This window comes from Coloeus monedula, assembly GCF_965178545.1.
Source record: "Coloeus monedula genome assembly, chromosome: 33".
NCBI lineage: Eukaryota > Metazoa > Chordata > Aves > Passeriformes > Corvidae > Coloeus > Coloeus monedula.
In genome coordinates this window covers 3,484,221-3,497,011 of record NC_138813.1, presented here as the reverse complement: position 1 = coordinate 3,497,011, position 12,791 = coordinate 3,484,221, and the positions used below count along the sequence as shown (strand labels likewise).

At 63.8% G+C, this 12,791-nt stretch overlaps 3 protein-coding genes across 5 annotated transcripts; 1 reads left to right on the top strand and 2 right to left on the bottom strand.

Annotated features, from left to right (window-relative positions):
• Positions 1 to 2,420: 2,420 nt before the first annotated feature.
• On the bottom strand, positions 2,421 to 5,934 carry SIRT2 (sirtuin 2). 2 transcript variants are annotated; one of them, XM_082299584.1, is made up of 15 exons: positions 5,746 to 5,934; positions 5,620 to 5,663; positions 5,060 to 5,176; positions 4,795 to 4,836; positions 4,612 to 4,718; positions 4,462 to 4,518; positions 4,290 to 4,358; positions 4,069 to 4,198; positions 3,796 to 3,855; positions 3,632 to 3,687; positions 3,439 to 3,515; positions 3,312 to 3,363; positions 3,163 to 3,227; positions 2,836 to 2,902; positions 2,421 to 2,737 (listed from the first exon to the last, which is right to left on the bottom strand). In XM_082299584.1, the coding sequence occupies exons 4-15, from the start codon at positions 4,817 to 4,819 to the stop codon at positions 2,435 to 2,437; spliced, it is 1,068 nt and encodes a 355-aa protein (XP_082155710.1). In that variant the 5' UTR covers positions 4,820 to 4,836; positions 5,060 to 5,176; positions 5,620 to 5,663; positions 5,746 to 5,934; the 3' UTR covers positions 2,421 to 2,434. The 2 variants fall into 2 exon arrangements, with proteins under 2 accessions (XP_082155710.1, XP_082155709.1); XM_082299583.1 differs by having other exon boundaries at positions 5,624 to 5,663.
• A 334-nt stretch (positions 5,935 to 6,268) lies between these two features.
• NFKBIB (NFKB inhibitor beta) lies at positions 6,269 to 8,599 on the top strand. Its single transcript, XM_082299564.1, has 6 exons — positions 6,269 to 6,550; positions 6,835 to 6,940; positions 7,256 to 7,502; positions 7,763 to 7,851; positions 7,942 to 8,202; positions 8,392 to 8,599. Exons 1-6 carry the CDS (start codon positions 6,336 to 6,338, stop codon positions 8,437 to 8,439), a joined length of 966 nt encoding a protein of 321 aa, XP_082155690.1. The 5' UTR covers positions 6,269 to 6,335; the 3' UTR covers positions 8,440 to 8,599.
• Positions 8,600 to 8,704: 105 nt separating this feature from the next.
• SARS2 (seryl-tRNA synthetase 2, mitochondrial) lies at positions 8,705 to 12,740 on the bottom strand (the record flags this gene model as incomplete). 2 transcript variants are annotated; one of them, XM_082299561.1, is made up of 16 exons in its annotated part: positions 8,705 to 9,019; positions 9,104 to 9,169; positions 9,270 to 9,362; positions 9,608 to 9,701; positions 9,783 to 9,895; positions 9,972 to 10,059; positions 10,152 to 10,197; positions 10,517 to 10,625; positions 10,699 to 10,746; positions 10,889 to 10,994; positions 11,245 to 11,308; positions 11,507 to 11,561; positions 11,666 to 11,806; positions 11,883 to 11,912; positions 12,194 to 12,289; positions 12,474 to 12,740. In XM_082299561.1, 16 exons carry the CDS (start codon positions 12,738 to 12,740, stop codon positions 8,879 to 8,881), a joined length of 1,557 nt encoding a protein of 518 aa, XP_082155687.1. In that variant the 3' UTR covers positions 8,705 to 8,878. The 2 variants fall into 2 exon arrangements, with proteins under 2 accessions (XP_082155687.1, XP_082155688.1); XM_082299562.1 differs by lacking the exon at positions 11,883 to 11,912.
• Between the last annotated feature and the right edge of the window lie 51 nt (positions 12,741 to 12,791).

The window sequence follows — 12,791 nt, the reverse complement described above, 5'->3', positions numbered from 1 at the left end:
ACCCCCCAAAAAAAAAAAAAGTGAGAGATTGGTTACGTGAAAAGGGACATATAGATTCGGGATATACAGATTCTTTGCAGCTTACTGATCTGAGAAGCTGGCTACGTGAGAACGGGCACATAGGGCCTTGCAGCTAGCTGAGCAAGGTCTCGTAAGACAATGCACCACACATCCTGTGTAACAACTGAAGTTACAGAATATTACATGTATCTTGCTCAGTAACTGAACCACCATTGAGCCTTACTGCTGAACTATGGGTTTATTTGCAGAGCCAGCATGGTTAGGTTTTGGCAGCAAAACAATGGACATCTGTGGTTAGAAGGCCAGGGAAAATGGCAGAACTGCTGACCACGAGAGGGGGTCTAAGGAGGGGTTTAGAATCAGCTTAGTCGACGTGAACCACTTAGAATGCGCCGTTACGAATATGCGTAAAGCCTATTATTGTTAGTGTATAAGGAGTTCTGGTACAATCAATAAATCGGATTCCTGCTGATCACTCATATTGAGCGTCTGGGTTTCCCCTCTATCGTGACATTCTGGCACCCGAACAGAGGACAGAAAAAGGGACCGTAGAGACGGATAGCCTCCGTCCGTCAACCTGCAGGGAATAAGGGACCATAGAGATGGACAACTTGCAGCCACGGCACGATAGAGAGTCTGCGTCGGTCCCATAAGCAGCGCGGGAGGCTGCAGAGGTGGTGAAAAGTCCACACCTCCGAGCCCAGGAGCACCTACAGAGGAGTCCTGCTGGCCACGCACCGCCGGGTCTTGCAAAGGCTGCAACAGCGCGCTGACGTTTAGGTATGGCTAAGAGACAAGCGGTGTAACAATTGCTCAAATGCTTTTTAGAAAAGCGGAGCACACCAGGGATAGACTGTAAAAAGGATCTCCCTGGACTTTTAGATTATGGGGTTGCTAAGGGTTGTTTTACTGATCCGAATGAAGTTTTTGAGAGGGAACAGTGGAAAGTGTTTGGGGAAGGTTTTTCCCTCAATTTTTAAACCTCTTTTCTCCTAATCACCCCTCTCTTTTCTGGGGGCACTGTGGAGGGACCAGGGCCTCTAGGGAGGGACTGACAAGATAAAAGGGGGAAGATGAAAGTTTCCCCTTGGCACCCCATGCTGCCCCGCCTGCTCAGGTGCCCGGGTGCATCTGGCTGCTCCCCAGCCCCTGCCTGATGCTCCCACCGTCATTCCTGGGGGGACACTTGGGATGCCCCATTGGCCCCTCTGGACCAGCAGCTCCCTGTGCAGGTGTGCCCCGGTAACCCTCTGAAAGCAGCCGCTCACGCCTGGAGCTGCCGCACCTTGGAGCGGGGGACGAGGTGGAGAAAGGTCCTGCCGGTCATTCCCTCCCCTGCATGGGCCGTTGTCTGTCCCTGAAACACCGGGGTGCTGGGCTTTCCTTTCTGTGGAAAAGAACCGGCCTTCTCGTCCGGGTACCCGTGGCCAAAATTGGGATTCCCCCTCCAAAATTCCCTATGTCCTAGCTTTGTACTTACCGAGGAAATTCCCCATGGATTGTAAGAGGTTACTGGCAATTTTTCCTCTGCAATTGTTACTGAATTGTGTTTCTGTTGAAGGGTTTGGCAGGGGTTTTTATGGCTAATCCTGCCAGGCCGCAACAGAACCCAAGCACCCCCACCGCTGGTCCACCCTGAATTTCAGTGAAATATTGATAGAGTTTCTAAATCTCGGGCACAGGGTGGTATTGTTGGGGTGTCCTGGGCAGGGCGGGAGTTGGACTCGATGCCCTTTGTGGAGGCAGCTCAGGATACTCTGGGATTTTGTGACAGTTCTTTCCCACGGGAAGGGAAGTTTCCCACCCCCCCATCTCAGGAGCAGCTCCAAGGCAGCTCCTAGGAAGTCAATCCCAGTCAGACCCATCTGTCCTAGCAGCTTCCCTCTGGGACCAACCCTTGGATTATGGGATTTTGGAGGTGCAATCCAAATTTTGGCCAATTTTGGCTTGTGGACGACGAGTCCCATTTGCCATTCCAAAAAAGTCACATTTGCGTTTTCCAACCCCCCATCTCCGTATTTACTCTTCCTTCCATCCCAAAATGCCAGGTATCATACAGCACGTACAGAGCTTTACTTTGAAACAATTCTTTTAATGTAAATTAATATTATTTCTTAGTAGATACAAAAGTGAGAAACTTTACAGGATTTAGCATTTTGTACACACACCTCCACCACCCTCCCTGCGAATTCCTACACATTTTGGAGCTGTAACACCCCTTTTTAGAGGAGGAGAAAGCCCTTTTTTCACCCTCAACCTTCCCCTTTCCTTTTGTAATTTATTCTCCCTCTTTCATATGTTTTTGTTTTTCTCTTTGTTCTTTTAAGGAAAAGAGCCCCAGTCCATTCACACACACACCCCCCCGCCCAGGCCCCCAGTGACCACACAAAGCCAAAAACTCCTCTGTTACCATTTAATTTTGGGTTGCCCCCCCCGTGCTATGGGGAGGGTCCTCGCTGCCCTCCCAGAGCTTTTCAGGGTCATTTTGAGCCTTGGCCTTCTCCCCCATGCTCTTCTTGGGGTCACTTTGAGCTTTTTCCTTGTTCCCCAGGCTCTTTTCGGGATCCCTTTGAGTCTTCACCTTGTCCCCCAGGCTCTTTTTGGGGTCCCCCTCGTCCTTGTCCCCCCAGTGCTTTTGGGGGTCCGCCCCGTCCTTGTCCTCCCCCTTGGCGTCAATGGCCGCGTGTTCCCTCCGCACCAGCTCCTCGAGGTCCTCCTGAGGGGAGGACACTGGGGTTCAGGGGGGTCCCAGAAGGGTTTGGGGGGCAGGGGCACCCCCAAAATGTGCAGGTGGGGGGAGGTGTCGGGGGGTACCTTCCAGCCCAACAGTTCAGCCAGAGCCAGGCACCCGCTGTCACAGTCCCCCAGCCAGGCCACGTCCCTGCGCAGGCACAGGGATCCCAAAGTCACCGACCTTTGCGGGGCCCTAAAAAACTCAGGGGCCCTAGAACCACCTTGGGGGTCCCCAAACCACCCTGTGGATACCCAAAACCACCTTGAGTGGCCCCAAAACTACCTTAGGGTGTCTCAAACCTAGATGGGGATCCTCCAACCCACAAACCACTTTGAGGGTTTCCAAAACCAGCTGGGGATCCCTCAAACCCCTGGGGGCGGGGGGGCAGAGCCCCCTGATCCCCATACCTGTAGGCCTTGTCTGAGTCAAAGTCCATCCCGCCAAAGCCCATCAGGGACATCAGGGGATCACTCTGAGGGGCACAAAGGGGATGACAAGGGGTAGGTAGCTGCTCTGAGCCCCCCCTCAGCACCTCCCAATCTACCCCCCACCTCACCTGCCCTGTCTTCTCCTTGTTGATCAGGAGTCTTGGGGTGTTAGCGGGGACCCTGTGTGAAGGGACAGTCACAGGTGGGTCCCAGGGCTCTGGGGGGGGTCCATGAACAGTGCTGGGGGGGTCTCACCTGCTGATGAGGGAGGCGAAGGGCTGCACCTGCAGTGAGGTGCCCATGATGAGCAGCAGGTCGACTTTTTTAAAGTCCTATTGAGGGAGGGGAGGTCACTTGAGGGGGGTCCTCGGGTCCTCTCAGCCTCCCCTCCCCCCAGTTCAAGCTGGGGGCAGGGGAGCACGTTCAGGACCCTCCAAACCCCACTCACCGACTCCAGGAGGGCGAAGAAGCGTGAGGGGAGGTTCTCCCCAAAAAATACGATGTCTGGGGGGGTGGGAGGTGAGTGAGGGGGTGGGGGGGGGAAGACACCCTCCCCCTTCCAAATTCCTGCTGAGCTCCCTTCCTCCCCCCCCCCCCCCAACAACAACTCACCAGGTTTCACCAGCCCCTGGCACTTCTCACATTTAGGAATGAGGGAGGAAAAAATCCGCTCTGAAAAGGAGAGGGAGCGGGCACCTCTGAGGAAAGGGGGCAAAGGGACATTTGGGGGGGGACCACAAGGATTTGAGGGGGCACAGGGACATTTGGGGGACCACAGGGACATTTGAGGGGCACTGGAGAACAAGCTGCTGTTACTCCCCTATAGCAGCACAGGCTGGAGCACCCCCGCAGCCACTCGGGGGGGTCCCCAGAGCCCCCCCCTACCCCTCATCCAGGCCAGGCCGTAGGGCTGGCGGCACGAGGGCCGCAGGCAGTGGGACGTGAAGAAGGTGCCGTGAGCCTCCACCAGCAGCTCCGGGTCCAGCCCCGCCACCCTCTCCAGAGTGTCGATGTTCTGGGGGGGGCATGGGGGGTGGGGGGTCAGGAGGAGGTCCCCAAAATCCCCGTGAGCCCCAAACTGGCTGAGGGGGGAGGGGGGGCCCCACCTGCGTGTAGCAGCGCAGCAAGAGCCCTTTGTCCTGCAGCAGCCGCATGAAGTAGTGACACACTGTGGGCTGGGGGAGAATTTGGGGGTTATTTGGGGTCTCTTAGGGCCCCCCCCCTTGAGTAGGGGGGCGCTTGGCAGTAGGTTCGGGGGGGGGGTTGGGTTAGGGCTACCTTGAACTGCCCTGGGTAGAGCTCACGGGCGAGGGCGAAAAAGGGCTCTGGGTGTTTCTGGGGGGGGCACAGGGAGGTCGGGGGGGGCTCAGAGCACCCCCAGAAACTCACGACCCCCCCCTAAAATTTGGGGAGGAAAGGAGGGGGTACCTTGAAGAAACTGATCTCGAAGATGGCCTCGGGATAGGGGAGGTTGTAGCTCTGCAGGTTGGAGTACAGCCCGGTGCCGGGGGAGCGGAAATCCGGGATCCCGGCGGCTGGGGGGGTTGGGGGAGTCAGCACCCACCCCGGGCGCCCCCAAACCCCCCCAGGACCCCCACAAAGAGCACTCACAGGTGGAAATGCCAGCGCCCACCATGCACACGACGTTCTTACCTGGGGGGGGACATAGGGGTGAACCCCAAATCTGCCCTCGAGAGCCCCAAAAGTGCCCCTTTCCCCCCGCGCTGTGAAGCCCCAGACCCACCCCGTTCCCGCTGCGCCCCCCCTCCCCCATTCCCGGTGTCCCGCCGTTCCCGGTGTCCCCGTGTCCCCCCCTCCATGCCTGATCTTCCCGCTGCCCCGTCCCCGTTCCCGTCCCCGTTCCCGGTGTCCCTACAGCGGTCGCTCTTCAGGAAGCGGCTCACGCCCTGCAGGCTCAGCTCGTCCAGCACCGGCTCCGGTTTGTCCCCGCCGAGCCCCAAGGTCCGGGACAGGAGCGTCCGCAGCAGCTCCACTGCGGGGACACCGAGATGTCCCCAAAGGCTCCCCAAAGCGTCCCCGGCGTCCCAAATTCCCAGAGAATGTCCCCAAAGGCTCCCCAAAGCGTCCCCGGCGTCCCAAATTCCCAGACAATGTCCCCAAAGGCTCCCCAAATGTCCTCCAAAGGTCCCCGAAAGTCCCAAAGATCCCAGAAATGTCCCAAAAAATGACTGAAGTTACCCCAAAGGCCCCCGTACTGTCCTCAAAGGTCCCATTCCCCCCACCCTGTCCCAAAAGTATCCCCAAATGTCCCCTAAGAGCCCCACAGGCCCAGGAAGGCCTTCCAAAGGGTTCCCAAAAGCCCCCAAAATATCTCCAAAGGCGATATCCCAAAAGTGTTCCCAAGGGCTCTCCGCAGTGTCCCCACAGGCCCAGCCCGAGGCCCCCCGCAGCCGCGGAACCCCGGCGTCCTCAGACCCACTGTCAGCGTCGGCCGAAGCGCCCGGCTCGGAGTCCGAGGCCTGCGGGGAGGAGTGCGAGGGGTCACCGGGGCGTCAGGGGCGGTCAGCGGGGCGGGGACCGGGGGGACGCCGGGGGGGTTACCGGCGACTCAGCGTCCTGCTCCGCCTCCTCCTCGTGGGCACCGGGAACTGCGGGGACAGTGGGGGGGTCACCGACGGGGGCCGAAGGAGAGGGAGCCCCGCCCCCCGGGCTCGTCCCGGCCCCGCCGCCCCCGGCGCTGTCCGGGTCCGCCATGGGCGCGGCCTGCCCGCGGCCGCAGCACCTCCCGGCGTGCCCCGCGCCCGCCGCGCCGATTGGCGGAGCGGCCCCAGCCGCGGGCCGCGATTGGCTGAGCGACCCCAGCCGCGGCTGCCGATTGGCGGAGCGGCCCCAGCCGCGGGTGCCGATTGGCGGAGCGGCCCCAGCCGCGGGTCGCGATTGGCTGAGCGACCCCAGTCGCGGGCGCCGATTGGCGGAGCGCGCCGCTCTTCCCGGCATGCGCCGCGCCCACCCCGAGTCCGCCGCGCCTCCCGGCGTGTCCCGGTTGGCGGAGGAAGTGGGCGTGGCCAGACGGAGGTCGCTGATTGGTTGAGACACCCGGAAGAGCGGGCGCGGACTACGGGTCCCGGCAGGCGCCGGCGCGGGGATTCCCCGGTCCGCGATGGCGGCCGCGGCCTGAGGCGGCCCCGGCGATGGCGGCCGCGGCCCCCGCGGCCCCGGCGGCCCCCGGCGAGGCAAAGCGGCCCGAGGGCGACGAGTGGTGCGACAGCGGGCTGGGCTCGCTGGGCGAGGGGCTGCTGGGGCCGCCGCTGCCCGCCAGCCCCGGAGCGGAGTCGGCCGAGCCCCTCGCCGACCCCGCGGCCTGGCTGCAGCACGTCCTGAGCTTCGTCACCGAGGACGGCGACACGTGAGGGCGGGAACGGACGAGGGCCCCCCCCACGTCCGGGCGGGACCCCCACGCACACCCTGGGGCTGGGGGGGTCCCGGTCCTGCCTTCTCCCGGGGTTCCGGTGCGGCCCCCCGGGACAGCCTGACGCCCGCGGGGGCCCCTCAGTAACCCCCTAGAACCCTCAGTTACCCCCACCCCAATAGCCCAGCATCCCCGCTCCCCCCCCCCCCCTTTTTTTAGGGACTCCCCGGTGGGTCTGGGGATGTCAGAACCCCCCCCCCCAGCCCGTGCCCACCCCCCAGGGCCCTGCACCTGGCCGTGATCCACGAGCACGAGGAGTTCCTGGAGTCCATCCTGCGGCACACCGAGCACTCGCCCTACCTGGATCTGCAGAACGACTTGGGCCAGGTGGGGGGGGGGGGGGGGGGGGAGGAATTGGGGGTCCCGGAGGGGTCGAGGGTCCTGGGACCACCCCAGGTCTCCACAGCGTCGGATGGGGGTGGGTGGGGAGCTGGGAGGGACAATTTGGAGTTTTGGGGTCACAGTGGGGCGGAGCTGCGGGGGGGGGGTGGTCTATGGGGGAATTTTGGGTGGGGTTTGACCCCTCAGTTGTGACCCGCCCCGCCCCCCTCAGAGGTCCCTGCACATCGCGCTGGGGCTGAGGCCTTGGGGTGATATTTTGGGGTGGTTTTGGGGTAGTTTAACCCCGGTTTCACCCCCCAGAGCGCGCTGCACATCGCCGTGGTGCTGGGGCTGGCCGGGGCCGTGCAGCGGCTGCGGGCGGCGGGCGCGGGCGTGGCCGTGCGGGAGCGGGGCGGTCACACCCCGCTGCACCTCGCCTGCCGCGAGGGCCACCCCGCCTGCGCCCGCGCCCTGCTGGGGGGGCCCCCCGACTGCCGGGACCCCCCCCGGGATCCCCGCAAGGAGGAGGAGGAGCGGCGGGCACAGCTGGAGAGCGTCAACTACGACGGTGGGGGGGCAGGGGGGGGCACGGTTTGGGGGAGGGATGGCTTTGGGGGCGTTGTGGTTTTGAGAGGGTCACAGATTTTCGGGGGGGGACGCGATATTGGGGATGGGGACGCGGTTTTGGGGTGGACAACTAAGGGGCGTCACACAGGTTTGGGATTGACGTGTTTTGGGGAGGGGGCACATGGTTTGGGGGGGGTGCACCTGCTCAGGCAGAACTTTGGGGCCCCCCCCCCGGGCCCCCATTTTCCCCCCCACCCACAGGTTACACCCCCCTGCATGTGGCCGTCCTGCGCCGCGACCTGGAGCTGGTGCAGCTCCTGCTCCGCGCCGGCGCTGACCCCGACCGGCCGGTGGGTGCCCCCAAAATCCCCCCCCCAAAAAAACCCAGAAATGGGACTGGGGGGGTCCTGGCCGCCCCCTGACCCCCGTGTGCCCCCCAGGAGCCGAGCTGTGGCCGCAGCCCCCTGCACTTGGCCGTGGAGGCCCAGAGCCCCGAGGTGGCCGAGTGCCTCCTGCGGGGTGGGGCACAGCCGGATTCCCGCACGTTCTCGGGGTTCACCCCCCTGTACAGCGCCCGGCGCCGCCCTGACCCCCGCCTGCCCCCCCTTCTGCGCCGATTCGGGGCCCGCGAGCCCCCCCCCGGTGACAGCAGCGACAGCAGCGACAGCAGCGACAGCGAGGGCAGGGCCGAGGACAGCGAGGTCAGTTAGTGACCGCACCCCGCCCCCACCCGTCCCCGAAGTCCCCCCGGGATAGCCCAGGATGACTGGGGGCTCCTGGAACGGCCCCCAAACCCTTCCAAGACCGCCCCAAACTTTTCCTGCTCCCTCAAACCCTTTCAGCCCCCCTACACTTTTCCAGCCCCCCCCCACACCTCTCTCCTTCCCCAGGACGAGTACGATGACATCATCATCAACAGCAGGCGCTGCCCGGCCTGAGGGGCCCCCTGGGACCCTCCCCAGAACCCCCCTGGATGGACTCGGGGGTCCCCCTACCACCCCCCAGCCGGAGGGACCCCCTGAAGATGTGTCCCCAAAATCCCAGGGGAGCCCCAAGGGCTGCGGGGGGCGGTGGGAAATAAAGCAGAGGCTGCGCTCAGAGCCTGTGACAAGGAGCAGGACACATGGGGGGACATTTGTCGGGGGGGGACCCCTTTGTGTCCCCATAGAGCAAAGGACACACCTGTAACAAGGGGGGGCATTTCCAGGTTTTATTCCCGGGATTTGTCACCGTGGGGTGCACGGGCTGGGGCTTGGAACACGTCCGTGTGCGCCCTGACCCGCGTGGCCTGTGCCTCGTGGCTCCTGTGGCCTGCGTGTCGCATGTCCGTCCCATGTTGTCCCAGCTCCGCCTCCTCTGTGGGGACCCCTCCCCACCTCAGGGCACCCCCCCCTGTTCAGGGGGCCCCCCCCCCGGCTGGTTGGGGCCGATGTAGCGCAGGAGGGGGGCGGGGGGACGGGTCAGCACCTCCTGCCCCACCAGCGGCTGCAGCACAGGGGGCACCTGGACACGGCCGTCCTGGGGGGGGGGGGGATGACACGGGGCAGGGTGAGCTCCCACTGCACCCCCAGACTCCCTGGGATGCCCCCCAAGAACACCTACCCGGAGCTGGTTGCATTCGAGGAGCGCGATGAGCATGCGGGACACGGCGCAGGCGGTGCCGTTCACCTGGGGGGGGGGCAGGGGAGGACACGGGGCTGGGGGGCTCAGAGACCCGGCCCCCAGCGGTTTTGGGGGTCTCCCAGGGGTTTTGGCGGGGGTCACTCACCGTGTGGGCGTGGCGCAGCCGGCCCCCCTCCCCGCTGTACATGATGTTCAGCCGACGGCTTTGGTAATCGGTGCAGTTGGAAGCACTGGAAATCTGGGAGTGGGGGTGGAGAGGGGTCAGGAGGTTTTGGGCACCCCCCTCCCCCACTCTAGAGATGCCCCAAAATGGGGGTCCTGATCTGGCAGCAAGGGCAGGGGTAAAGGGAGGGCCATGAACGGGACGAGGGGGTGTCACCCTGGGCACCTCGGAATTTTTGGGGTTTTCCCAGAATTATCTGCATCCTCCCCTTATTATTGGTGCTCTCCCTGAATTATTGGGGTCCCCGACTGCCCACTCACCTCCCCAAATTTGCCCCGTCCGGGCATCCAGGCCTCAATGTCGAACTTGCGGTAGGCGGGGAGCCCCAACTCCTCCGTGGGCATGTCCAGAACGCTGGGGGGGCCCAGGGGGGAGTAGTTACAAGGGATTTTGGGGTCCCACAGATTGGGAGGATCCCCCCCAAATCCCTCTCACCGGTAATGGAGCCCCAGCTCCGAGAAAATCTCCTTCTGGAGCCCCAGGAACTCTTCCAGCAGCTCCTCGCTCTCTGTCCCGCGCTCGGCTGCCGTCACCCCAAACATCTCCACCTTTGGGGGGGGGGGGGCACATGGGGTGACGACCCCCACCTTTTCCTCCCCAGGGCTCTCCCAGTGCTCCCGGTACCTTGGTGAACTGGTGGACGCGGTAGAGCCCCCAGGGCTCCCGGCCAGTGTCGGTCTCGGCGCGGTAGCAGGTGCTGGAACACACGACCCTGGCGGGGGACACAGCTCAGACCCCCCTGGGCATCAGGTTGGGATCCCCAGGAGAGGGAGTCTCTAGGGGGGTAACACAACCCCCCCATACCTGACAGGCAGGTCCTGCAGCTGCACTGCGTGGTCCATGAAATACCCTGGAGGGGGGAGCACAGGGTGAACCCCAAAGTCGTCTGCCACTCCCCCCTTTTTCCACTTTTTCCCAGTTCTCCCCCGTTTCCCCCAATTTTTTCCCATTTTCCCCCTTTTTTTCCCTATTTTCTCTTTCTTCTCCTGGTTTTCCCCCCATTTTTTCCCCTGTATTTTCCCCCTGGTTTTCTCAGCTTCTTCCCCCATTTCTTCCCCATTTTTCTTCCTACTGTTGCCTTTTTTTCCCTGTTTTCCCCATTTTTCACCATTTTCCTCACGTTCTCCCCTAGTTTTTCCAATCTCACCCCATTTTCTCCCATTTCCCACCTGCAATTCCCACCTCCGAGGTCCCGGCCAGGCACAGATCCTCGAAGCGCGCGGGGTCGATGGTGTAAACTGGGGAGGGGTTGGCGCTGGGCTGGACCCCACAGCCCTCCTGGAGGGCACAGGGGGTCACCCATGGTCACAGAGGTGTCAGGGGGGTCTCAGGAGGCTCGGGAGTCACTCACAAAAACGGCTCCGCGCAGCAGGTCCGGCACCGTCATGGGCAGGAAACCCTGGGAAAAAGGGAGGTCAGGAGACCCCGACACTCCTGAATGCCCCCAGACTCCCCCAGAGCTTTCCTGGATCCCCACAGATGATCCCAGACCCTCCCTGGATCCCCCCAGACCCTCCCTGGACTCCCCCATCCTCCCCCACCTTGCTGAGCAGCTTCCGCAGGGTGAAGGTGACGAGGGCGTGCTGGAGCAGGGCCCCGGCCCCGCACAGGTAATAGGAGCGATGGCCCGACACGTGGGACAGGCGCCTGCAAGGGCGTGACACCTGGGTGACACCTGGGGACACCCGGGGGACACCCGGGGGACACCTGGGTGACCCCTAGGGACACCTGGGGACAACCCCACCCCGCACAGGTAACGAAACAATGGCCTGACACGTGGAACAGGTGTGTGACAGGTGCGTGACAGGTGCATGACAGGGGTCACAGGAGTGTGACAGGTGTGTGACAGGGGTCACAGGTGTGTGACAGAAGGGTCCCCCCTCCAGGTGTTGCTCACTTTTGCCGGATGATGTCCAGCCCCTCCCCCAGCTCCAGGTGTCCCTTTGGCTTGAAATCAAACACTGCGGGGGGAGAATCTCTGTCACTTTTGTCACCCCAGACCCTCCACACTCCCCCCCCTCCCCCGCCAAATCCTTCCTCACCCCACCCCAAATTCTCTGTCACCCCCAGACCCTTCATTTTCCCCCAGGGACCCTTCTCCTCCTCCGCCCCGCACCCAGAAACTGCCCCAGACCCCCCAAACCACCTCCCCCCCTTACCTGGTTTCTCACCAGCCACCTCAAGCAGCCGGGCCTGACTCTGGTCCCCAACAGGCTGGGAGGACACAAGGGGGAGATTTTTTACACCAAATCACCCCAGGCCAGAGCAGGTGTCAGGGGGGTTTCTGGGGAATTTTGGGAAGGTTTTTGGGGTCTCACCACAGCGGGGTGGGTTCTGTTGGGCAACTGCAGGGCCCCCAGGTAAAATCTCTGCTCCAGGTCAGATTCCTCGGCCTCGAGCACCCGGAGCTGCCCCCGGAGACTCCGGCCCCGCTCCCGCAGCGCTGCCAATTCTGGGAGCTGCCGGACGGCCGCCGTGAGGGGAGGGGGGATCCAGGAACCCCACCCCGAGCCCCCCATAAAATTCAGTCCCTACCGTCTTGGCCGCCGCCTTGTCGTGGGAGGCCTGGGGGGGAAAAGGGGTCAGGGGATCCTGGGGAGTTTGGGTGAAGAGAGCAGGGCGGGGTGGGGGGGATCTTGGGAGTGGTTTAGGGGGAAAGGGAGGGGGATCCTGGGGAGTTCCAGGGGGAAGTGAGTGGGGACCAGAGGGACTCAGGGGGAACTTTGGGGGTCCCAGGAGTGAACCGAGGGTTCCAGGGGGTGCAAGGGGGTATTTATGGTTCTGGGGGGGATGCCAGGGGAAACTGAGGGTTCCAAAGGGAACTGAGGGATCATGGGGAATCTCACCAGGATCTCGCGGACCCCCTGGGCCACGAGCCCCTTCTCAGCCTCCAACCGGGCGATGCCGTCCCGGACCTGCCCCAGCCGCGACCACGTCCGCACCTGAGGGCGTAGCCAGGGCGTGGCTCAGGTGGGCGGGGCGGCCACACCCAAACGCGGGGCTCCATAGCCCCGCCCCATTTACCTTCAGTCTCCGCCCCTTTCCAGCAAGCCACGCCCACCCCGCGTGCCAAGCACCGCCCAGGCCCCGCCCCCCGCAGGCCCCGCCCCCGTTCCCGCCACTCACGATCTCCCGGAGCGCAGCGCCCCCCAGCGAACCGCGCCGCCGCTCCACGTCGCGCTCGCTGAGCGCGGTCACGTCGAGCTGCGGCCGCGCGCTCAGCCCCTCCCGCACGTGCTCGTACAGGCGGCTCCGCCCCGCCATGGGCCCGGCTCCCTCCCCCGCACCGGCTCCGGGAGCGGGCCCCGGGCCGGGAGCGCTCCCCGCGGCCCCGCGCCGCCCGCCCGCCCCCGCCGCGCGGCCCGCAGCCAGCAGCGCCCGGCACGCCGCCATCTTGAGCACCGGCGCGCTGCCGGCGCGGGTCACGTGGGGGAGGAGCCGGGG

Coding starts and splice junctions, on each gene's coding strand:
- SIRT2 (XM_082299583.1), bottom strand. CDS start 5,898: ATGGCGGACCCGGACAGCGCCGGGGGCGGCGGGGCCGGGACGAGCCCG. Junction 5,664..5,745: donor AGCAGGACGCTGAGTCGCCG/GTAACCCCCCCG, acceptor TCCTCCCCGCAG/GCCTCGGACTCCGAGCCGGG. Junction 3,364..3,438: donor TTCGCCTCCCTCATCAGCAG/GTGAGACCCCCC, acceptor CCCTTCACACAG/GGTCCCCGCTAACACCCCAA.
- NFKBIB (XM_082299564.1), top strand. CDS start 6,336: ATGGCGGCCGCGGCCCCCGCGGCCCCGGCGGCCCCCGGCGAGGCAAAG. Junction 6,551..6,834: donor GTCACCGAGGACGGCGACAC/GTGAGGGCGGGA, acceptor CCCACCCCCCAG/GGCCCTGCACCTGGCCGTGA. Junction 8,203..8,391: donor GCAGGGCCGAGGACAGCGAG/GTCAGTTAGTGA, acceptor CTCCTTCCCCAG/GACGAGTACGATGACATCAT.